At 40.6% G+C, this 26216-nt stretch overlaps 1 protein-coding gene across 3 annotated transcripts in view; it reads left to right on the top strand.

Moving 5' to 3' along the window:
- The window catches only part of creb3l2 (cAMP responsive element binding protein 3-like 2), a 35554-nt gene extending 16284 nt beyond the window's left edge, over nucleotides 1-19270 (top strand). Inside the window, exons 1-12 of one of the 3 annotated variants that reach the window (XM_039601195.1) lie at nucleotides 2617-2657; nucleotides 8977-9220; nucleotides 9832-10034; nucleotides 10136-10214; nucleotides 10422-10627; nucleotides 10967-11113; nucleotides 11440-11498; nucleotides 11735-11803; nucleotides 14339-14438; nucleotides 14643-14772; nucleotides 15836-16070; nucleotides 17191-19270. In XM_039601195.1, the coding sequence (XP_039457129.1) occupies nucleotides 9076-9220; nucleotides 9832-10034; nucleotides 10136-10214; nucleotides 10422-10627; nucleotides 10967-11113; nucleotides 11440-11498; nucleotides 11735-11803; nucleotides 14339-14438; nucleotides 14643-14772; nucleotides 15836-16070; nucleotides 17191-17266 (1449 nt within the window). In that variant the 5' untranslated portion in view covers nucleotides 2617-2657; nucleotides 8977-9075 and the 3' untranslated portion in view covers nucleotides 17267-19270. Of the gene's footprint in view, nucleotides 1-2616; nucleotides 2658-8976; nucleotides 9221-9831; nucleotides 10035-10135; nucleotides 10215-10421; nucleotides 10628-10966; nucleotides 11114-11439; nucleotides 11499-11734; nucleotides 11804-14338; nucleotides 14439-14642; nucleotides 14773-15835; nucleotides 16071-17190 lie in introns of those variants that run through there. The other 2 variants (XM_039601194.1, XM_031746391.2) reach the window with 2 other exon arrangements.
- The last annotated feature ends 6946 nt before the right edge of the window (nucleotides 19271-26216 follow it).

The following is a 26216-nucleotide window of genomic DNA, read 5'->3' on the forward strand; positions in this document are numbered from 1 at the left end:
TTAATAGTTTATTTCACTGCAGATTTAACTGTTGTCTTGTCTTTATGCAAAACTTCCAGGTGATCTTATGAGCTTTTCAGTGTCCATAGCAAGCATATGGTGACAGTGGGAAGGAAAAACTCACTTTTAACAGGAAGAAACCTCCAGCTCTCCAGATTCTCTGGATCTTTTGATGATATTGTGTAATATAGATGAAATATTCAAATTTGTCACAAATTTGAATTGAGGAGCATTTTTTAAAAATTGTTCCACAGTTTGTAGACACAGTTTTTGCAGATTGGTGCATGTCTGCTCTTTATAGTACTTTTTAGTCTAGTCTACTTTTTACTCTTCCTTAGACTACGATGACCTGGATGACTGAGAACCTTCACAGACATATAGTACTTTTTACATTTCTCAACTTTTTTGAGACATGTCTGTTTAAATTATAAGTTTTTTCCAGTTTAATATGTTTTCTGTGTTTTATAGTGAATAAGATTTGGGTTTACCAGGTTAGGAAATCATTTCATTCTATTTTTCCCACCTTTTTTGGAACTGGGGTTGGAGAAATTTTGGGGGGTGATGAACAATGGTTAGCAATGGCTACTATTCTTTACTTACTGGACACCGTAAGAGAAATGAAACACAATAAAGCGCATAGTTCATACCCATCAGAGGCTTGAACAATTTCTGTTTGGTTGTACATTTGTCTTTGGTCAAACGTGTACATGAAAGACAGATTAGGAGTGTAAACTTTAAAATATAATAAGACTTTTAAGGCAAAGTTTTATTTAATAAAATAATGTAAAAAAAAATTGTAGGGGGCAGTTGGATTTTTTTTTTTTAGATTAAAAATGGCAGACGTGCACAAATATTGCTCACATCATTATCAGTGTCATGTGTGACAGGCTGCTTCTGAGGTCATCGATGAGTGTTTAAAGGTTGTACTTAGTGGAGAGCAATCTCTGCTCTTCGGGTGATAAACGCTGTGCACGTGTACACACTTTAGCTAAGTGTTAAAACTGCTTGTATGCATTGTTATCATTCCGGGGGCAGGAGTTTCACTCATTGCTAAAGTGCAGTTACCACAGCGGCTGAGGACCAAACATGCAAATATTCAAAGTGTTTTGGGAAACACTTTGAATCACCAGAGGGCCTGCATTAGGAGAATCAAACTAGAGGGTCGAGGAACCGGATTTCAAGAGAATTTGAGAGCAAGTTTGAGAGAAGTTAGAGGAGAAAGCCTCGCTTCTCTATCTCTTAATGACTGCGTAGCAGGACACGATAACAAAATGATGCGTTAGTCAGATAGAAGATTCCTGCAGATGAAAGTTCAGGTCTTCATTCAACCCTTTGCACTGGTTATCGGTTGATAATTGGACACGTGTCGGTTATTAGTGACAGTAAAGCGACCGGGACAGATCATCGGGATCCACATCAAACTATTGAGTCATTCAGTTGGTGCTGATACACAGACGCGTGTACTTTATTAGTGTGTCATCAGCAAAAGTACACACAGCTGAGTCCAGGGCAAGGTACACACACACACACACACTCAGTCAGCTGGACACACACTAGAGGAAGGGAACGGTGGGGCCTGTGTGGTTTTTGTGTGATTTATAGTTTGCAGACATCTGGTTTGGGCTTTAATGGGAGGAGGGGACATCATCAAACTTTCCTCGAGCTTTAGGATCTGCTCATTAAGGGTTAAAACAGACGCACACCGTACTTTACAGAAGAATTACAGACCTGGAAGGACATTCCTCTCCTCCCTCTGTTAAATTGGCTGCTAACTGGTGATCAACACAGATGTCGAGGCTTACCGCTTGCTCTTCTGCCTGGCAACTGGCTGCTGTGCAGTGGACTGGATATTTCTTAAATCCCAATGGTTTTATTTTATTTTCTAACATTTAGATGCAGGGTTGCTGTGGTTCATTTTCAGTTGGCCTCGGAGTCATGTATCAGCCATTACCGGTACTCAGTATTAAATTAATAAGATATAATCCTCATTGTGATGAAGATGCTGGGATTATTGTTTTAGGCTTGACTTAAACTTTCTTACTTTTCTAAAAACCCAAACTTCTTTGTTGTTTAGCTTCCTTTGTGCTATGTTAGCTCTCATGCTAGCAGTTGCTACTGAGGTGTACAGTGTTGGGGAGTAACGGAATACATGTACCGCCGTTACGTATTCAATACAAAATATGAGTAACTGTATTCCGTTACAGTTACCGTTTAAAAAGGTGGTATTCAGAATACAGTTACTTTGTTGAAATAAATGGAATACACGGCGGTACTTCCCTGTTTCATATTGTCATGGTCAGGATTGTTTGGGTTTGTTTGACAGCTACGTTCTGTTGTTCCAGGCGGCAGCGTTACGGTTGCCATGGTTACAGGGACGCGCTCTCTCTGCGTGTTTCCTGGGTGAGAGCGCTTTTTGTTGTTGTTGTTGTGCTAGCTAAAGGCAGAATGCTACAGGCATAGCTCTAAAGCATGTAGCCTGATGGGCAGTGTAGTCCGTGCTGCAGGGAGAATGGACTACCATACCCGTTATGTGTCTGTGGCGGCGAGGGAGGGAGAGAAAGGAAAGTCCGAGCTGTCACGGAGCAAAAAGCGGGAGCTGGGCATGTAAATATAATAATAACCACAGCAGCCAAGAAGAGTGCCTGACGAGCCCAGCTGTAAGTAAGCTATTAAGACTCAACTGTACACTGTGTTCGTGTTTTCCTCCGGAAAAAATAAGTTCCGTTGGAGAAGCCTTTCAACGCCTCTCTCTGTCTCTGGCAAGCAAAGTTGACCCAGACAACAAAGTAAAGCTAGTTTTGGCTACCAGCCCGACACGAACCGACGTATTAGCCAGAGGTCCCTTTACTACGTTTGAACCCGCGGACCTTCAGTAACAGTAATAAATCACAGCAATAGGACATTCATGTAGTTGTAAACAGCATGATAATATATTAAGTATTCCAAAGTATTCAGAATACGTTACTCTCATTGAGTAACGTAACGGAATACGTTACAGAATACATTTTGGGGCATGTATTCAGTATTCTGTAGTGGAATACATTTTAAAAGTAACCTTCCCAACACTGGAGGTGTAGTGTAGTGAATCAAACCAAAAGCACATAACTGAGCCAAATTTCATATGAGTGAATGCCTATTTAGTACATATTTCAGGCCTAAGTTACACAGGCTTAGAGACTGGTCAGCAACCTCCGGTCTCTAGGGAAAAATGTGCTTTCCCCTGATGGTTGGAAAATGGTTGCTGACAAAGATGGAGCTGGGTCAAAAACTTCCTTGTGATTGTTTTAGTCACTAACAAGCTACAATCTCCTGTAGTTTGCACTAAAGACGCAGATTTCTGTAAACACCAGCTATTTGCCGAATCTTGAAAAAGTGTAACTCAAGACGCAGAATCTCTGCCTTCAAAGTAAAAGTTGTGCCCTTTGAAAGATTCTGGTTGTAGCGGTAAGGCACAACTTTTATTTTGAAGTTTCTCAGTTTCAGTCTGCAAGCAGTTGGTGATCGTTTGCAGACAAGTTGCCATCCTCCAAGCAAACTACTAGCAAATCTGCTAGCAGCCAAAGCAATTGCTAAGCAGCAATATCAGCAACCAACATGTTGCCAACCGGTACAGAAGTACACATTTTCCCTTAGCAACAGGTGGTTGCCAGGCGGTTCGCTGACTGGTCTCTAGCCATATGTGAAGTAAACAGCTGTAGAGATATCAGTGTTATGGTTTGTCTCCACAGTGCTGTCTGCGTGCCACTTCTGGTGTAAAGTGACGAAACTGTTTAGCTTGTTGGCGTTAATCTAACACAGTCACAGTCAATTTGAAACAGCTCAAACTCCAAATTATTTATCTAGCTCATGTGTCCCAGTTTGGTGCTTTTTCTTCATCCCGTTTCCTTTGATGTGATCCTGATATATGAAAAATATTGTTCAGCTGCTGGCTGTGTTGTCTCTCTCTTTGGATGACACGGGATTTCCGCAGACGGCACTGATGTCTCATCACAGCTCGAGACATTATCGGTCTTCATTTCCGCCTCCACTGACAGATTTCATCGCGACTTCAATTAAAAGATTGCGATCTGCGCCGTCGGCTGAGTCCTCTGCTTGTTTCTGCGTGTTACATTAGAAACATTATTATGAAAAATATGAGGGCAGCCTCATATTCAGTCAGTCAGTAACCTGCTGATTCTTGCTCTGGTTCTAGTGTAATCTCCCAATTTTCCCATTTTGGCTTCAGCTCTCATGGTTGTTTCCCAGCTGGAGAGCGTCGGGTTACAGCCAGCCCTAAATTACACCTCTCTGTTGGGATGCGGAGACAAAGAGGTTTCTGTTGTGCGTGATGAGCTACACCCGGCCAGTGACCTATGCTGCAGCCCAGTCTCACACACAACCATGACCACAAACTCCCACAGCAGAAATGACAGGGAGCTCATAAAGCCTCACTGTGTGCCTTTGGTGTGGTTCTGTTTTCAAGCAGGCGGAGTTGGACCTCTCCCATTTCCTGTTCTCAAGAAAGAGGAGGATATATTCGTTTCTGAGCCTCCATGTTTGTTTATTGATATTTTTTAAACTAAACTTAATGTGATAAAAGCTGTTTTTATATTTATTTAGTTAGTTTGTTTCTGCGGTGTTGTGAAGCAGTGTCATTGTGACATTGGGGTGGTATCAGATGTCCCATAAACCAGACCTTCTCTTGTAAACATGGATTTGCATCGTATGTAATTACTCCTCCTCCCTGAAAGCTAAAAAAACACACCCACTGTTTTTTGGGGTTTTGCTTTTTTCGGGCCTTATTGTGATTTTAAAGCTTTGTCACCCCCCCGACACCCCCCCCATCTCACACACACACACACGCACACACCTTTTTGTAGGAAACAATATGCTAACATTATGCTAAAATAAACGCAGTCACATGGCTTAAGCTACTATGTTAGATGTGATTATGTTTAAGGTAACGAACCTCGTATCTTCAAAATTCTTAGTATGATAATCCTAAGATCTATGCAAATCTAAAATTTGTGTAAAATTACAAAAATACAGTCTCATTTCTATGTTTGTTCTATGTTGGTTCAGCAGATATAGCCTCACTACAGTTGCTGTGCATCTGCAAGCCGCTTTGCAACCCACTTTCAACCCCAGATCTTTCTTTTCATGTTTTTTCTGACTCTATCAAAGTCATGTATGTTGTCAGTGATGCCTGCTTCGTTTTACACTCTGACTCTCGCTGCTTGCTCGTGGTATACAAGGACAGGGAGGTCCCAGAACAAAGTCATACCACCAAATATTAATCGCTGTAAATGGAAATGAGGATAGTCTTTGAACTGTAGCGGTATTTATGACCGCTATTTATGACCGCAATGCAAACAACACCCCTACCTCTTTAAACTGTATTTATTATAACATTATTTAGTATAGTTCCAACAGCACCCCCACCCCACCCTCACTCAATGTGCAATATCATCCCCGCCCACACACTCAATGTGCAATACCACTGATCACACTGCACCTCTCAATGCACCTGCTAGTTAGATGGCATGTATGTATGTATATAGATGTAAGTGTGTATGTGGAAATATGTGTGTGTATGCATGTACAGATGCAAATATGTATATATATATATATATGTGCGTGTATGTTTGCAGGTGTATGTATAACTTGTACATATCTTTCTTGTGTAAATGTAAATTTGTCATTGTGTAAATACTTACGCTATTGTGTACTTCACACACATGGAGAGATGCCAAACTGCCTTTCACTGTTCTTGTAACAGTGACAATAAAAAGCTATTCTATTCTATTCTATTCTATTCTATTCTATCATTACGATTTATATTTAAAATGATTATTATTACTGTAATTAACACCCAGATCTGTCAGTGTTTTGTGTCTTTACTTGTTTAAAATGGTTTAAAGTAATAAGATGCCTCGGTAATGCCGCTGCTGCCAGGAGATGCTGGAATTGGGGTAAAGCTGTAAATGTTTGTCCACAGTAGTTGTTCACATTCTCTCTCTCTCTCACAGACACACAGACACACACACACACACACACACACACACACACACACACACACAGTAATATATGTTGATATAATGGGTTGTTTCCACTTATATGCGCTGTTCTGGAGGTTAAAATAGAACCCACAGGTGGATAAATGTGTAAATATTTGTCTTCCCTCTTGAATAGATTCACGGTGTGCTGTCGCTGTTTGCATTACACTCACACACACACAGTGAAATGACCTCTGTATGCTGCCCTATAAGGGCCGTCCTCAAGCCTCTGTGTTTGTGCATGTGGGAGAAAATGCTAGAAGTTAAGCCTTCTCTTTCTCAGACTGTAATCGAAGCCGCATGCTTGGCATTCGGTCGTCCTCCTCTTTCCTCGTTTCCTGCGTCTTGATTTCACTCTCTCTTTATCCCTCTTCTCATTCATGTATACATCTTTTTTGTTGTCTGTTTTGTTGTTGTTTTATAACAGTTTGTCCAAACCATCGGTGTCGTTATAGGTTGTTTTCCTCGTCTTGCGCTTCACTCTAATTTAAATGGTTTTCTTCTCTCACACTGGCCGAGTCCCATGTAGCTGAAACTGCAATTGGAAACCTGCTTCTTATTTTGTGTCCCAGCAGAACTTGAAGTTGCATCACAAATGTTTTTGAAGCAGCGAGTTCAAGCGAGGACAGGGCTGGAAAAGTTTAGCTTTGTCAGTTTGAAATATATCCGATCCCTAAGGGTAACTGTATATCATTTCTGTTTCTTAAAAGAATAATACGATAATATATACGAGCGATAAAACAACTCAAATAGAAAGCGTAGCTCACAGTAACACCACAAGGAGATAAACAATGTACGGAAGTTCATCAGTGACAAAACTGCAGGAGAGTTAGGATTTAAGAGTAAGAAAAAGGCGTGTTTGCCAAAATAAATCACATGTTTGTACATGCCAGTGTACTCCTAGTGCCGATTCCAAGCCTGGGTATATAGGAAAAATCTGTGCCAAATCTATCTGCTGTGCAAAAAAAAGAAAGTGTCTGTCATTGGGTGTATGCACACATACAATGTGTTTATTTAAGTGAAAAACCTGCTCCTCTTGAAGATGGCATTTGATAAGCTCAGGATATATCAGTGAACACGTGTTTTAATATATAACTTCATATATAGGTGGCGATCGCCCTCGCTAACTTCTGATCCACACCTGCTCATTTTGTTCTGGAAGCATGATCGAAACCGCTCCGTTCAGAAAAGAGAAACAAGCGTTACCCACGGGAGGCAACCCAAGAGGGAAAGAGTTACCCACCTACTCGGGTACTTGTGTTTTTTGCCACCAGATATTATTAGCAATTTTTTCCAGAATTGAATATGACAAGTTAATAAATATATCTAAAAAGGACGAAAAACTGCACACATGATAAAAGCAATGGCCTATATTTTTTCATAATCTTCGTAATCTTGATTTCCTGTTAGCAATTTTTATGCATTGAATAAGTGTTTTGCTAACATTGATAAATCAGGCCTGCCTACTTTCATAGCCCAGCTCGATAACTGTGACAGGGGATGGGAGACCTTAAAAAACACAGGATTATTTCCAGATTAAACTGCTTTAAATAACTTTTATTTATGAGTGAGTGAGTAAGGGTGGAGCGTGGATGAATATCAGTGTAAGTGTGCTGCAGAACTGAGAGGAGAAGGGAGCTTTTCCAGTCGAGCTCAGTGCAGAACAAAACAGAGGCACCAAGGGTAGACTATATTCAAACAGACTTACAGTAACTTTATTACCAGTTACTTTATTTTATATTGAATAAAAGTAATGCAGTTTTATCTTATTTCACCGTTTATCTGGGCAGGTACAAAAAAAAAAAAGTGCCCTAGGCCAAGGTTGGCTGAAACGATAACTGCCTCCATGCTGGCGACTGCTGTAGCAGGAGGAATTATGTTTTCTGAATCCTGGCACCGACTCAGACACGAACGACGTCATAACGTTCTGTAAATGTTCTGCAAAAACACCTTAACTACATGGTGTAATAACTTCAGAACAGAACATTGTGATTCTATTTCACTTTTGAACCGGTGACACTAATGTTTGATGTCCACCTTTTAAAGTTTGTGGCTTCTTGGCATCGACGTCCATATTTGAACTTTTGTACACTTCCATTTCTGTTAAATTCCTTCAATTATCCCTTCATACATGTACATGTAGTGTTTCTGGACAGACCAGATATAAACTGGTTGGTGGAAGCATGTAGGTGTGTGGCTGTAATTCAAGTTTTTCTAGAAACATTATACAACATTTGTTGTATAATAGCGACTGCGAAGTGAGGACTTAATGGTTTTATCTGCTATTTATTTCTTTAAACTGAGTATGTTTGGGTTTATCTGACAGGATAAGACATCGATGTTCTGTTTTCCTTTGTTTTGGGGACCAAAACATCAAACCTGGAGGTCTAGTCTGCATGTTTTATGCATGCTGAGAGGAGCAGAGGAAGGCCGGGTGTATGTAGGCGATTTATCTCACTATGTTATCGCCTAATCTCCAGCATACTTTGCTTTGGCTGCCTTTTGTTTATGTCAGTCATAACAGCCAATCACAGGGGGGAGATCTACACATGCTCACCTGCTTAGGAGATAAGGAATGTGATGATGGGGGATCAAAGGCCGGGAGGAAGAGGGCTTGTCTCCAAACTTCTGTATGTGTTTGGTAAATGTGTCACCACACTGAGAATCAAACACACACTGAAAGAGAAGCTGTGATTAGTGGGGGAGAGGTTTGAGTATTTGATTGGCTGCTTTAGTCTTCTCCGAGGGAGAGCTGAGGGAAACATCGAGGCAAGGTGCCAATAAACAGTTTAATAGTCTGTAATTACAGACTGACGGTCGTAGGCTCCCGACGATGTGGCTTTATGTAATTATCTGTCTGATTCCTCCTGCATGTCTGTGACAGGAGCTCAAATTAAACATCCTCTGAAAATTCATAGTGCTTTATTTCTCCTCCCTGCAGCACTTCTCCGAGCTGCTGGACGACCTCTCCCAGGATGCTTTGCTCGGTCAGCTGCTCAGCGACCCCTTCCTGTCCGGGGGGAGAGACTCGGTGGAGTCCATGGAGGGAGACGACGGCGCCGACCTGTCCCCGTCTTCCCCTCTTCCGCCCCACATCACCGCCGAGCACAGCTACTCGCTGTGCGGCGACAGCCGACCCCAGTCACCCCTGTCACACCTGACCGGAGAGCACGGCAGCGAAGCAGGTGAGATGCCAACACAATGATCGGGGCTTTAAAGGATGACCAATAAAAAGCACCGGGGTGCTTGTCCTCAAGCTCACAGTGATTATTAATCACAGCTGTTGGTTTTAAAGACTTTTTATTTTTTGATACAAATCATATCACCGGGATTGAAAGTGTAGTTAAAATGAACTTCACTGGGAGAAAGTGGAGTCTCACTGGTCTGCCCCACTTAAACTCAAAAAATGTGGGTCGTGATGTAAAATCCCTGCTTTGATTCTCACATCATCACACTGAGAATCAGACCAGAATCAGAAGAAGAAAGAACAAAAGACAGAAAACAGTCAAACAGCATCTTACCACTAAATCTGCTTTATCAAGGCTTTTATAGCTTTTATTGTGAAAGGACTGTAAACAAAAGTTAAAACTCAAAAGTTAAGATTGCTAATGAAGCATTAATGCTCTATAAACCACTATGTGTTAGCCGTTACCGTAATATTTATGGAGCTGCTGTATCACTGTTTGCACGATGTTTAAGTGTTGGTATTATTGTGTGCAGTGGTAGATAAGCTTTAATCTAATCTAATCTCATTGGTAAAGAGCACTAACAGGAGCACGCTTTGCCTCCTCTGCAGCAGAGTCCGATGGCGATTCAGCTGAGTGGCCTATGGAGCAGGAGGAAGCCATTGAGGGGCTCCTGTGTGAGACTCCCTCCCTGCTCCCCACGCTTTCCCTCTCTCTGGCCACCAGTGAGGGGCCCCAAACCTCCGAGGGTTCGGCCCTGGCCCCTGCTGCCACCTCGGTTCAGATCACAGTGAACCAGAGCAAAGCCATCAAGGTGAGAAACGATGATTAAATCAGATATTTGTGCTCTTTTCTTCTTTTTTTAATGTTTGTAACATTTTAACACCTGCTGTTTCTCTTTTCCTCTGTTTGAAGATAAAGGAGGAGAACATCAGCCCTAAAATTAAACTGGAGCCTCATGAAGTGGACCAGTTCCTCAATCTCTCACCAAAAGGTCAGTTCTTTCCTGTCCTCTCCTTCCACTTGTCGCACTTCTGTAATGGTGTGCTACGAGGACCCCTGCTGGCGATTTTTTAAAATACCTCACAGTTGAGTTTGAAAACCCCTGAGCATCAAAAATGCTAAATTTTCATTTTTATAATTTTTCTCTGTTTTCTCTGAGACTGAATGAATAGCTGACAATCCAGCCACTGTGTTTTAGGTCTGGAGTCTCTACAGATGCCTCCCACTCCCCCGAGCTCCCACGGCAGTGACTCGGAGGGCAGCCAAAGCCCTGTCCACGCCCCGCCTGGCCTCTCCTGCCCCACATCCCCCACCAGCCCCCCTCCATCCCAGGCTGGCCTGAAAGTGTCACCACGAGGCGCTTCGTCCTCCCTCTCCAACTCGCCTCTGCTCACCGCTCCTCACGTAAGATTAAAGAAAATTTAAAAAGCCCATCAAACCTCAAAGAGAGCAGAATAGCAGAGTAACAAGTTTTCAGCTGATGTAATTAAAATAACTGATTTTATTTGCATAATTTTCCTGATGTTTTTGCTCTGCAATCCATGAATATCACATGTAGAAAATACCGGATTTTCCACCTTGTCCACTCCTGTCACATCCCTTCTACAACCTAATGTATACGTACAGACTCTCGTGCCAAAAAAGAAATTATAGTGTAAAATTCACAAGCAATTTTTTTAGACATCCTCCCTCTTTACAAAGTTTTAAACAACATTATTTTTGATTATCTGTTGTTTCCTGTAGAAACTGCAAGGTTCTGGGCCACTGATCCTGACCGAGGAAGAGCGCCGCACGCTGGTGGCCGAAGGTTACCCTGTTCCCACCAAACTCCCGCTCACCAAAGCTGAGGAGAAGGCACTTAAGAAGATCCGCAGGAAGATCAAGAACAAGGTGCTGATTCCAGACTAAACTGACATTTACTACATTTATATCTGCAGTTACACATGCAGGTGTAAATAATTAGATGTAGGACTTTTTTTGTTTTAAGGCACAGTTTGTGTTTTGGATGATCTGAGCAAGCATCCGTGATCACAAGAGTCTAAAAGACTAGGAATATGTTTACTGCAAGTTAGAACAAAATAGTTAAAAAAAAAAACCCCAAGAAAAAACCAAGAAAATATTTGTGAAGAATCCCGATACCTGTTAAACTCAATCATGTAAGGCAAATTTCTGATTTTTCTACTTTTTCTGATTCTGTTTCCTTCTCCATCTCTCAGATTTCAGCTCAAGAGAGTCGCAGGAAGAAGAAGGAGTACATGGATGCTCTGGAGAAGAAGTAAGTCCTTCTTCTTTAAACTTTAGTGTCCCCTTTTAAAAACATGTTAGGTCATCTAACGTATCCACATTCAAACATGCTCAGGCTGAATCTCGGCATTACTGAGGTGTGCAGAGTGAAAGCAGCTGTTCTTAAACTACAAATAAATCATACTAGAATCAGAACAGGCAGAAAATGGTGCTGATGAATGAACGGTGTTCAGTCACTGACCCTGCAGTACTGCTGTCTGACCACAGGGTGGAGACCTGCTCCAACGAAAACAGCGAGCTGCGCAGGAAAGTGGAGACTCTGGAGTGTACAAACAAGTAAGAGCAGCACACACGGACTCACAGTCTTAACCTCATATAGGATTGATTTAATGCACAGTAATGGATCCGTTTTAGACCCTTAACTTCTGAAACTACATAAAAATATAAAATTACCACATAGAAGTTAATTATTTCCCACAAGATGCTTTTAAATTGCCCCTATTGGTCAAAGATCAAATTCTCCCTCCTCTTTTGGCCTAAGGTAGGTAAGTAAACTGTCTTCACGAAGCACGAAGCAGGACTTTTTCTGAATAGGAGAGCGCGAGCACAAAAACAAAAGGATAACTGAGGTGGTAGTCCAGTTTTTTTGGGCAGATTCAGCCTCTGTCAGTGGCGACACAGATGAGTGAGCGACAGAGGCGATGACAAGTGTGTCATAAAGACTCTGGGATGGTGACAATCAAAACACCAGGAAAGTCATGAGGGAGGAGGGGTTCACACCTAAAATTGTCCCTCCCTGGGCGCATGCTGGATTTAACACATCCTTGGGGATTTGGCTTTTTTTCCCTCTCCCTCTGTCTTTGTGAATCTCTAAAGGCATCTGTTTTTATTTCACGCAGTGCAGCTGAGAAAAGCACGGAGAATGAGTGGGGAAACACTGACTCAGTTTTATTATTTGCAAATAGAGCTGAATCAAAAGCTCCCCGTGGATGTGTTCAGCTGCAATTTTGCATCCATGCATAATCATGAGGCTATTTTAATGTGAAAAGCTCACCCTGTATCGGATAGACAGCGCTGTTTGCTCTCGTTATGCATGGATGAACCGTGCGTGCACCCAATGAGTGCACTGTGTTAAGTATAGCTGCCTGGAACACAGCTGTTCTGGGGCTTGTTTTGCACTCAGTGGTTAAAGTGGGCTTTGCTGTCAGTGTCAAAAACTTAATGAACCAGTTGCATGCGTGGTGTGTGTGTGTTTTTTATTCTGGGACACCTGGACAGCCAGCTTATGTTGTTGTTAAGCTTAGTTCCTTATTTAATGAAGCAAACGAGAAAGCAAAATTTCAGAAAAATGTTTGACTTGTGCAAAAATAAACAGCAGATTCTTCACTAAAGTGCAAATTCTGGATTTTATAATAAGGATGCTGATGTCATTAACTGCAGTGTCATTCACATTAACATGCAGAATTTGTGGACGCACAATTCAATCAGTTTGCACAACTTTTATAGACTGTATATAAAAGATGGAAGCCACCATGAAGTCTCCGTATTTTGAAACTTGCCACCTTGTTGTTTTTAGTGCCATTAAGGCAATTCCTTCAAAAAAGCTCGAACAGCACAAACAAAGAAGAATGGTACAGTTAAGCAACTCCGATTAGCAAATATGAGGCCCGGTACACAACTACAGCTCCCCCTATCTGTCAATCACAGCAGCCAATATCTGGATAAATAATATTTAAAAAATAAAAACCCCACCATGCACTTATAGTGGGGGTTATGAATGGGGTGTGGGGGTGGGGGAGGGAGACTGTCAATCGAACCCCAAAGTGTAAAACATGCCTATTTCTACTGTAAAGTTGGACATTTTAATGGGATCTGACTCACTTTGGAGGTCGGCCTCAAGTGGCCAGATGAGGAACTGCAGCTTTCTGATGCTTCCACAGTGGCTTCATTTTTCAGTCCTGGAGATGGCAGTACAGAAGAGAGTCTGCAAACCTGTTCAGTTTACAACAATGTTTTTTGTTTTTCTAAACAAAACAGAACAAATCAGCACACACATAACAACTAACAATGTCTTTGCATGTTAAAAAATTAATAAAGAAACAAAAGTAAAAAAAAAAATAGGGAGAAAGGCAGTTCAATGGATAGACATCGTATGTCTGAAATGATAAGCTGATCCTTTCTCCTCTGAGAAATGAAATTTTAAGCTTTCTTTTAAAAATATCTCACGTATCGTGTCATGTCAGTGCGTTCTAAGCTGTTTGCTTTCATTTCACACTTACATTCAGTTACACTTACACTGAATGTGGAGACAGAAACAGCTGAGAAAAAACATCAAGGTAGGAAATTTAAAAATAATCATAGAAAACCAACAGATTTAAAGGAACGAGGTTAACTGGGTTAGCCATGTCGGGTATTATATTGTGTGTTTTTAGCTCTATTGTTGGTTTCTGGTCACGAGTTCTAGCTTAGACACATTGTGTAGTTGTTGTTTTTTTTCTATGGCTAACCCTCTTAGCACTATGTAAAGAGAGGCTTTAGAAACTGGGCTCATACTTTGGTGTCCCGTGGTGCGAATGCCGTTTCCAGCACTTTGACAAAACTGAGAAACTGTTCGAGGCAGTCTTCAGCGTTGACACACAGATCACAGACCCACAAACAACTCTAAGCCAGGAGTCAGTGTGTTTGTGGTCACAGAATTCAAATAAGAGCCGGAGGAAATGTAAAGTGAGGCAGGTGTTTTATTGTGCTAAGCTGTAATGGTTTGCACTCTCTTTACACGATACATTAAATGCATATTGTCTATATGGTGAAAAAAGCATGCACAATGCACTCAGGTGTGTGTGTGTAACCTGTGTGTGTGTTTCTCCTCAGGTCTCTCCTGCAGCAGCTGCAGTCTCTCCAGGCAGCCGTGGCAGGAAAAGTTTCCAAGTCCTGCAGGATGGTTGGCACCCAGACATCATCATGCTTAATGGTACACGTGTGTGTGCGTGTGTGTGTATTAACAGAGATTGTGCTGATGAAACATTGATTAAAATATTGAATTAGAAACATCTGCTCCCATCATTCATTAGCAGCGTAGCATTATGTGTGATTCATAATTTATTTACCTCTCCCTCCCTCTCCTCTCTCCACCCTTCTCCTTCTTCTTCTTCTCTTTGTGTTTGTCTCTCTGTAGGTGGTTGTGCTGTGTTTCGCGCTGTTTTTGGGGAGTTTTTATCCCAGCAGCTTCACGCCACGCTCCACCATCACTGAAACAGGCCTCGCTTCCAAACAGCTGGATGTCAAAGAGTCCTACACAGCTACAGGTAGTCACACTCACCAACCCACACTCTATACACATGTTTAATACACCTTACTCGGCGTAGTTACAGCGTGATTTAGCAAAGCAGATGAACAGCTTTGCTTTAATTATGCCAAAAGTAAATGCAAAAATATAGTATTGTTGGGACGGTTAAATAGTAATGTAAATATCAGAGGAAAGTATGAATATATTGTACTTGACATAGTCGGGTTTTCTCCACGAAAACAAAATAAAACTGAACAAAACAGCAAAATATGGACACAAATAAATACCCCAGATGTTTTTCAAAGATGTTTGCTAAACAGCTTTTTGCTGGCAGTGCAGATAGATGAACTTAGATGGAGTTTAGAAAAGTTGATGGCATTTTGTGTTCCCGACTTTTTCCTGCTTCCATCAAAAACATACAATTTGTCCAACGCCTCTCAATTCGAGACAAAGTATCAGCACGGTTATGCTGATACTTTGATTACACAAAAATGTTTACATTTTCCGTATGAAACCGTATATTCATGCGTGTGGAGCTGAGACGGGCGACCAGAGCGTCCCACATTTTTGGAAGTGGACACACACCCACAGTTCGAGTCACCTTTCCTGGAGTTTTCAGCTTAAGTGACCTGCCCTGCTGTTTCCATTGTAATGAATCATTAGTTCCCAGCTATTAAACTTTGGTGGTCCATTATAACATTGCTGCTAATCAGATGCCTCCTACAGCTACAGAGACTGATTAGTGGCGTTGACCTTTCACTGCATCCTCTCTGCTTCCTCCCACATGCACGCACTTTTTCTTTTGTAAGAGAAACCAGATATAATTTTCTTAACAATCAATTTCAGTTTCCTCTCCCATCCTGCCCACACGCACACACACACACTTACACACACAAACCCACAGGCTGCACGGTCTTTTCACCAGGCAGACAATAACATGTGGTGCTACACAGTTGCAAAGTGTGTGTGGGCTGGTGTGTGAGTGAGTGCGGAACTTTAAAAATGATTTTCCTGACACCACACAGTCATACTTTCTTCTCACAAAAATTAGGCACTAATAAGCGCTTTTCCCCAACTTTCAGTTAAGTCGAGGAGTCTGTTATCGACTTTCGAAGATGAACAGCCGCACCTCCTCGGCCTGGGCGGTGAATATCCTGACCAATGGGAGGACACGCCAGCCGTCGTGATGGCAGCGTGGCGTCGCTCAGAGCAGCAGAAACTCGGGGTTGAACCCACCAGGATGGAAACACACCCACCTTTCAGGAATAAAAGCAACGACACACAGACGTCAAAAAACCTGCTCCTTGACCTGCACAGGTAAACACACAGCACGATGAGGAATACTCTGATGATGATAATGATGATGGTACTGGGAGTAAACAGAATACCTGAACTCAATCAAAGGAAAGATTTCACCCACTTTAACTTTCTCGATAAGATTAAAACCTCACTTTTCTCACAGATTTACCATAGATACAATTTTAATTATGATGCTCGTGTAAACGCAGATAACCATGACCTGTAATAACTAACACTACCTCCTCTGAGCACACTGGGAGTCTTGTTTTAATCACAAATCTTCAGTCTTGTATGGTGAGCCTACAAGACTTAAGCACATTGAGTTTAGGTAGAATGAAATGTGCTATATAAGTTAAAACTGACATCAGCCTCTATGTCAGACTGTTGAATAGTGGTGGGCGGATCGATGTTTGGCTGCAGAGTGCTAACCTGCGTGCATATAAAGCCAGGTCATTAGTCCTCTGCTGCTAACCCAGTTTTGGTTCATTAAATATTATTTAGGTTGGGTTTTGGTTATTGTAGTTTTGTTTACTAATCTTAGTTTAGTGGAGAAGTCTGAATCCAGCGGTGTGGTTGTGTTGTGTGGCCTTCCTCTCCGCGCTGTTTATAACCCAGTCAGACACCTCAGGTCATCAGGTGCAGATCTTTTCAGTGTTCCTAGAATCAGACCCAAGTGTGCTGAGGGGGCCTTCAGTGACTGTGGTCCTCTTCTTTGGAACAAGCTGCCTGCTGACCTGAGATCAATTACATCTGTGCTGACATTCAAAAGCAGACTCAGAGCCTTTCTGCTCACAAAGACCTACACTCAATACCTGTGTGTGTGTGTTTTCATGTATTATTGTGCTGCTTTCACTGCTTTAAGGCATTGAAAACCTACACAGGTTTATTTTCTGTTAAGCACATTGAGTTTTGGTAGAATGAAATGTGCTATATAAGTTCAAATTGACATTTTTGTTTGTTGTTGCGGGGGCTCCCATCCGCCTTAGTTATAGTCCATCTTTGTATGTTTGGATGGTTAAGCGTTTGCTGAAGTGCAGCAGAGTTTTGGCGTCTTTTATGTTGGCTTCCTTTGAGCCTGACACAGAAAAGACTTTATTGTAGTGAACTGAATCTCATCCAGTTGTGCTGTGTCTCTCAGGTCTCTGGAGCAGAGGACGAACGAGAGCAGAAGTAAAGTGATAGAGCTGGAGAGAACAGTCAACGAGACTTCCTGAGATTTAAATTCACACCAAAAAACCCCAATCCTTCCTCCTTTACTCCCCACGATGACCTTTGACCCCTCTCTGGAGCATGGTTCAGTGTCCTGGAGCAAACCTCATGTAGAAGCTTCCACTGCTGATATTTTAAGGTCATTCTTTTTAATGCCATCTCTGCTTAATCAGATACACTGTAATGGTAGGAATAATAAAAGAGTAGAGGGGCACTGGTTGCCTTAATTTCTGAACTAAAGTTGCACTGAATAGTTTTTCACGAGTCAACTTACCAGTTGTAGTTGTTTTAATTGATCCGGCTCGAGACACTGTGTTTAAAAATCACACTTAGAGAATTTCAAAGAGAGTGTGGCATTTATTCGAGGGGTAATTATATTAAAATATGACATGTGAGGCTTTTTACAGGACACTGATGAGAACCTTTTATATTTATAGACACTTTTGTTGATGTTTTTTTTCAAAATTTATTGCTCTTTATTGCTATTAAATGTTTTTATTTCATTCCAGTAATGCGTACAGCCCATTTTTATACTTGTTTGTGTTCATACTGTGTTTTGTCTTTTTATTTTTATTGTACTCTTTTTATATATTGTTCTTTTTTTTCCTTTTCGAGGGCCTAGCTTGGGGTTCCTGCACTCATTGGTAAAGATTTGTAACTGGGTTAAAACAAAAAATTCAATCTGCACTCACATCTTTCTATTTCCTCAAGGAAATACTGACTGAAATGTTAAAACGCAACCTGAAGTGGGTTATTCTCATTCATATTTGGCACGTGGGGACCCCGTTAGCTGGTCTTCGGTTCCTTTTGTACGACAGTCACCGTGTGCCGGTCAGAAGCTGATATTTGAGATGTGGTTTCCTGCAAAATTATTTTTGTTCCTTTATAGGTCACGTTTGCCCATTTGACCACAAAATGCAAAGAGCTAGCTGAGATGATTGATACCACTGTCATACCTGCATGATTAATATTGAGCTTGAGCTAAGCTAACTGCTTCATTTTTACTGTTTAGGCACTGCTGGCCTCATTCTGGCACTGAGCATTGTCTAGTGAGGTTTTAGCATACTTTGAAAAGTTTAGCTCATCTGAAAGTGGCTATGAGTGGCATCGATCTCATCAGACTCTTGGTGTAAAATCAGATTGAAATAGAAAAAACAACAGTATGTGATTGGGCATTTAAAAGTATGATGAAACCACGGATTCAGTTTCTGAATCATGTTTTTTTGTTTTTATCTTAAATCCTGCAACACTTTTGCCTTGCACACTTCAACTGTCAGCTCCAGGAGTCTTTTACAGCTATTTTACAGCATTTGCCAAAAATATTTCTTTCGAGAAATGGGAAAAAAAGTTTCTATTTTTGTAAATATGAGTTGTTAATAAATGAGAACGTCTAAATGTGTCTGGGATCTGTAGTTTGTGAACCAATCCATTATTCACTCTGACTCTATTTTGGGCTCTGTGCTGTTGATAAATTATGAACGTAAGACGTCTTAGCCGCAGGCTTTGTCCTGACTTTCTGTTTAGCTTAATTCCTGATCACAGTGAATTTAAAATGTCTTAACTGTCCACCTCAAGTGTGTTACAGATGGGTTTTAAATGTCTGAGCTTTGCTGCCGTCAGCTGTATGATACCAATCAGTAACAGAAGCTCTTTAAATTCAAGTTAACCCCAGAACTCGTGGTAGTTTACAGCTCAGGATTAAAAACAACAGTTTTTGACCAAATCTACAGACTGTAAAGCCAAAATTTGTATTTGAAGCTTTGTCAATATCAAGAAATGGATTTGTCAGCTTTCAATGAGACTCTTTACACATTTCTCACTGCCAGGCTTGTAAATGTTAGGAACAGAAAGATCATCAGAGACTCGAGATGAGCACACTGCCCTTTTGTTACGCCAGAAAACTTTTTTCCAAATAAAATTGAATTTCCTCGCTGCTTCTGTGTAAAACCAGCCTTTCTGTCTTCATGCTTTCAAACAAATAAAGTATTTTCCTTAGTAAAAGCATCATATTCACGAGTTTGTGTGTTCATTTATTCATTCTTTTTCAGTCTCTGATGTCCTGGTGTCATCCCTTTAAGTCAAGAGTCATTGTGTTTTACCTATCTTGCAGAAAGTGTGCTGTGATAAGTGTTTGCATGGTATAAATATACTGTACCACCTCAACCAGTTTGATCACAGCAGTATTACCCAATCTAGAACCAGACTAACATATTGGTTGACTGACGCTGATGCTAATTCTGGGCTATCGCCAGTAACTTACTCAGTATTTACTGTATGCTGTACAATATTTAATGATTTAATGAAGTTGACTTATAAAACAGAAAGTAATGAATGGATGGGGTAATTAAAAAAGGTACCATGACTTATTTGGGTCCATAGTAAGTTGCACAAAAATACAGTTTTAATAAGATTTTTCTGTCCACCACCACCAGGAATTTTCAATTAAATAATCAAAATTTTAATAAAGTGCAGACATTCAGTTTTAATTCAATCTGAACCAAATTTTTTACATTAATTGTTTAGGAATGACAATCATTTTTATACATAGTCATGTCAAACGCTGAAAAATAATTGAACAGTTGACTGACAAGCAGTTTCGTGACCAGGTGAGGCCTGTCCCCCTGTTATTTTATGGCAAATGAAATATTTGTTCCATCTGAAGCTGTTTCAAAGTGTTGCATTTGCGTTTTATGACTTTTGATTGTTATTTTTTAAACATGAGGTCCAATGAGATGTCAGTGCACATGAAGGAGACTGAAGGAGTAGCCAAACAATCAAGCAGCAATCTGGTTCATTCTTAAAAACAAGGAATGCACTGGGCAGCTCAGCAACACCAAAAGACAACAGAATAAAACTAGAGTGCACGATGCAAAAAAATGTTTATGGTTAAGGAAACTAACTTTACAAATCAATATAACCAAATCAGAAACACGCTCAAGGACGTAGGTGTGAGCGTTTACAACAAGGTGTAAACCACTGGTTAGACTCAAGTACAAGAAGGTCAGACTTTAAAAGAAACCATGTACAGGAGCTGGAATAGTTCTTAAAAACATCCTTTGAACGGATGAAGCTGAGATGAACTTGTACCAGGATGATGGGTGGAGAAAAGCTCATGATCTGAAGCACATCATCTGTCAAACATGGCGGAGTGTTATGACGTGGGCGTGTATGGATGCCAGTGAAGACAGGCTGTTAGAGTTTATTGATGATGCGACAGCTGATAGCAGCAGCATGTTGAACCTTGAGGTGTACAGAGCTGTACTCGCTGCTCAAATTCAGGCAAACCCTGCAAACTGATTGGCTGCAGTTTCACAGTGCAAATGGACAATGACCCGAAGCAAACTGCAAAAACAACCCAAGAGTTTCTCGAGGCAAAGAAATGAGATATTCTTCAACTGACAAATCAGTGACCTGACCTCAAACCAGCAGAGCAGCTTTTCAGTTAGTGAAGATAAAACTGAAGGCTGATCGACCCACAAACAAGCAGCAGCTTGTCTGCAGGTCAATTTAGCCTTGTCCTAAAACCTCTGTAGCCAACAACATGAAGAATTCTGGCTTATGTACCAATATGGATATTTCACTCTCTAAAAGTCTCAAAACAGTTTGGCACTGTCTGGAAAAAACCCACAAATATTTTTAAAAAGTATAAATCCAGATATTTAAATACATAAAATCAAGGGCTTTACTCTATTAAGTAAAGGCCATTTGTTTAAAATAAACTTGATCAACACAGATCCATGAAGGTCTGTGGGAAAAGACATTCATTTAATGCTAAAGCTTAAAACAGCCTTTAATTTTTAAATTTAGATTTTTATGTTTGGTAATTACTGTGAATTATTTTCTCACTGAGTAAAGATGCAGTGCTAATAAAACCCAAACTGTCACAGCTACATCTGCACAAATGAGCTTTTGTTTTTTTTGTTTGTTTGTTTCCATTAATCTTTTGCGATCATTTTTTTGTATTTTAAACAAACAGCATAAACTGTAGGTTATGTAATATCAATAAGTACATTAAAGACATTAAAGCTAAGCTGATGACCATAATTTCTTGCTAATGTCAAAGCTTCAAAGCGTGTTTTGATTTACGTTAGACATAAACTCTATTAGGACACAAATGAGCCTGGTGGTTAACACGCTGGCCAATAGGGGAGATTTTATCTTCTCCATCATGACAAAGATCCTGAAATAGATTAGCAGCAGTGCCTCATAATGAGTAGTGTGAATTGCTCTGACAGTCCCAAGACAATACGCAGTCCCACAGCCTCATACCATTCTAGTCTCACAGCAACGCAGCCACAATGAATCCCACTAAACACTCCACCAACGGTGAATCATGCTGCCATAAAACCAATATAAACATCAGAGCAGACTCAGAAATACTGTATCTGATGAAACGCTAGTGGCAGAGAGTTAGTGCAAACTACAAGGAGCTGCGGTCTGATTTCACACTTTGATTGAGTATTGCAGAAGTTTCCAGCCGCTCTACTCGTTAATTATGGATGAAAAATCCTTTCATCGGGGCTCACAGAGAAAGCTGCTGCATTGTTTTCGCCTTCAAGTCCTGATGCGAGAGCGCTCATCAAGTTTAAAAGTGAATTTCACTCCTGGAGTGTTGCGTGAAAGCCAAACCCTGCACGGAGGGGGAAAAACCCCAAACAAGTGATCAACATTACACCCACTGACAATGATAACAGCTGTCAGTAACACCGGTCATCTGTTGGGATACCTTAGGCCCTGACATTCATGCTGAGGTTAATTTGATACGTATCCACCCACCTTGGCATTGTTGCACACAAAGCACACCTATACATAGCAGCGGCATTCCCCCAGGAGGACAGTGCACTAAACCCCAAAGCCTCTCAGGGCATTCATCTCGACTGAAACTCCCCAGATACCAATCCAACTGAGCATTCACAGGATGCAGTGGAACAAACTCCACGACCCGTCTGACCCAAAGGATCTGTTGTTACTGTGCCTCAAGACACGCCCAGATGTCTGTGTCCAGGCCTTCACAATAATAGGCAGGTTCTTTTAATATGTAGGATAGTATGTAAAAACTCTGAGTCCTAATTATATCAGATACTATGCAAATCAGCATTTATTGATACTTTTGGTCATGTTTCTTTAAGTTTTGCTTTTTATTATTAAATTTATGGAGTTTCAGATGCCTGTTTGGATGGTTTTCTATTCTAATGCTAGTTTCTTTGGCCTTTATTTAACTTCAGTTTCTATTTATTTCTTGTGTGTTCAGTTCCTTCAGTGTTTCTCTATGTGTTTCTCCGTCTCTCATCTTTACTTGTCTCATACTTATCTCCTTGTCTCACAAGTAGCTGTGGCTCAGGTAGTGGAGTTGTTATCTACCAATTAGAAGGTTCCTGACTTGATTCCTGACTCTTCAGCCTGTGTGCTGAGACATCCTTCTGCTACGCGATGCATCTGTATGACTGTTAGAAACCCCTCAAGCATGGATAAAAGCACTGTGTGGAAATGAAACTTGAAGTAGAAAGGTGCTAGACCATTTACTGTTTCTTATTTCCTGTAAGGTATTAGGAACATATACATCTGTATCACGACTCCCTCGGTTAATTCTTGTTTTACTTTGAAGGTTCGTTTGCTGATTGTCATCACCTGTGTGATGATCAGGCCTGGTTTCATGAGGTACGTTGGTGGATCAGTCCCAGGCTCTTCCCGTATGCATCCACGCACCAGAGTGATATGAAGTTTGTGTAACTAGATGAATGAAGCTCACAGAATTAAGTGTTCTGAGTGGTCAATACGACATTAGAAGTGCTTTAAATTTCCTTCTTCCTGTAATCATTGCCTCTGTCGGACCAAACAAGCTGCACTTACCAAACTAAAGCAACTCACTGATGAAGTGTCATAGTAATCAACCAATGACAACATCCTGACGCAAACATTTTTACTACTGGAAAATGTCTAGATGATTCAGTTCAGCTGATATATATATATATATATACATATATATGTATAAAAATGGAAATAGCTACTGTGACACTCATTGGCTTTGAACTTTGCCAATTAGTTCAAAGCCACTGGAATTATTAGTTCCAGTGTAAATATTTTGGACTTGGAACGCTAAGTGATTGGTTAAATCTCGCAAACTTGGTTAGTAAGCTTCGTTCATAAACTGTATGTTTGCAACAGGCAGACAGACCTACATAACAATTGTTGCTTAGTAACAAGCACCAACAGCACGATTTAGCTACAGCTGCCCATGACACATGCCAATCAAACTCACCCACTGAACTGTTTTTATGGAGGGGATTGGGGATTGACTCACTTTAGGAGAGCCTCATTTGAGGAATTGCAGTAATTGGTGCTTGTGCACAGGTCGAAATGTACAGTTACTGAGTGACAGTGATGTCATACATGTTAAAATGGTAAAAGTATAGGAATATGCTGACTCATGTTGTCATATAGTTTTGATGGAGGCAATTTTCTGCTCTAGAACTACAGACTGACAGTTTCTGTCGCTGAAAATGAGACACCCCACAAACCTGACCATCCTGACTGGATCTAGCACAGGACGTCAGCCAAGACAACAAAAGCCTGAAAACAGAGCCCATTGTTAATACAGCTTCTTCTGTTTTCTTTAAAGTTTAGTGCAGCACTGATTTATGCGTTTCACACAGCAGCATTCATTTCTAAGGATTTCCCTGGAAATCAGACAGACACAGTCCAGAGAAGCAGACTCACTGCTGACTGAACCCGATCGGTAAACAAGCCACTTTTCTAGTTTCTCATTTATCAACTGAAGGCTTTGTTTGAAAGACATCTCTGCAGCCAAAAAGCTGGAGGTACTGAGAACACCACTCAAAGTTCTCGATACGAGTATTTAAAACTAGAAGTCTTACACATATATACTGGATTTGTGAGGGATATTTTCTTTTGTTATTAGTATGATGGCCCTTCTTTTTACTATCATAGAAAAGTGCACTCTGGTATTTTGTAGACATTATAAAGTTAAAGAATCTGCTCACACAGAGATTCTTCCATGAAATGACATTTCTAGCCACCTCAGAACCAAGTATAAGGGCAAAAGACTAACTGAACAAGTAGTGGCTGGTTGAGTCGGGATAGCTGGCGCTCAAGTCTCGCTGTTTCATCTGGTAAAGTGAATGGTTAGAAGTGATTTCAATCTGATCTCAAACTTTAAATTATAAAATGCATGGCTTGCTTGCTTGGAGCTGGGAGTGGAACGCAAGCTGCCCAGAGGGCCGCTTTTGGTAAGCAGAACTGGCCCTTTAGGATGAATCAAGGTTGCCCAGGTTGTACCTGAGGTGGCCAGGTGCTCTCATCAGACCCCCTCAGAATCAGCTAATTATTTGTTGTAGAATAACTTTACTCAGAAGGAATCACAACTAAGTACTGTACTTGATATCAAAGTTCAAAAAGGAGACCTTTTATACAATATGACAGAGTCTGTGGAACTCTTTTTGACATTTTCTCCAGTGAATTCATTTCATTTCATTTATTTTATTTCTGTCTGATCATAGCAAAACAAGCAGTATTTTCCAAAAACAATGAAAAATAATAATAGATAAATAAAATAAACAACTAAATAAAAAATAACCCCACTATATTTCAGACAGAAAGGGTTCAGGGAAAAGCAATTGCTTATATGTTGCTGTTTTTTTAAAGAAAATATTTCAACTTAACAAAAGTACCACATAACTACAACTCATTGGTGGTATTATTCCAAAAATTATCAGAATGATCAGAAAACAGATAAGAAATCAGCATAGCTAGTAAATGGCAATTTGTCAGGTCAAAGTTTATATATAAATCTTAATTAATAGTATTGTGTTTAAGTTTCAACACAAGTCAGTTTGCCCATTTGTGCCCATCGTTCTTATTTTTTTGGTTACCATTAAGCAGTTATTTGTTCTTTTTAATTTTTGTAAGGCTTTTTGGACTGTATGGCTGCAGTATTGTAGATAAAATTAATAACTCTTACATGATTAGACTAATGTTAATGAAGCTTATTACCTGTAGTCATTAGTTTAGCTGTACAGTCGTGTGGCCTGCATATCAATTACTGGCCCGTGCCACCTGTGGTTAATAATGCAATTAGTTTTCGTGTAGTGTTCATTGCTTGTTCATCATCTTGTCTCTTCCTTAGGTTGACAAATACAGCCTATTGTGCACTAAGCGGACACTATAACACTATGAACCGGAGTGATCAGGTGTATATACAGTGAGAGATTTTTTTTCTTGCACACATGAAAAAAAGGTTGTTTAAAGTCAGCAGTAATTTCCCTGATGGTCCGGTGCAGTGGAGTGAAAAGGGACAGATGTGTCCTGATGTTTCAAAGGGAGACTGACAGCAACGTGTAGGAAGCAAAGAAGCATGATGAAGAGGGAAGGGCAGCATGTTGACATCATGGAGTGTGTGTCTGTGTGTGTGTGTGACTAGACTCTGAGAGTGAGATACTAGCAGTCTGAATGTGTTGATGCATGTATGCTTACGCTCTGGCCTACTTTCTCACTGATGATGCTGCAGAAAAGAGAAGCAGGAGGAGGAGAGGGAGTATCCCACATTGCCAAGCTGCTCACCCCATGGGCCATGTGGATGGATAGAAGGACGGATGGATGGATAGGTGTTGGAGTCAGACAAGGTCTGCACACACCGAACGTGTTTACTGTCACCGCCCTCACATTAGCTCGCGCTTTTGCAGTTTTTAAACCTGTGTCATATCGCAAAGAATAAAACACATAACTTCCGTGTTAGTATTTCGAAATAATTTTTTTTTTTAATTAATTGGTTAGTTGTGGCTATGAGGAACATCGTGGAAGCCATTTAATATCGTATATGTACTTAACGTTTCAATTGATTTAATGTTAAAGAAGAAACTGTAATTAAACCACTAATATTAGTTATAAAATTGTAGTCTAAAATATTTTGAGCTTTAAAAATTACTCTGTCATCTGAAA

This window comes from Oreochromis aureus, linkage group 17, assembly GCF_013358895.1.
Source record: "Oreochromis aureus strain Israel breed Guangdong linkage group 17, ZZ_aureus, whole genome shotgun sequence".
In the NCBI taxonomy this organism is placed as follows: Eukaryota; Metazoa; Chordata; class Actinopteri; order Cichliformes; family Cichlidae; genus Oreochromis; species Oreochromis aureus.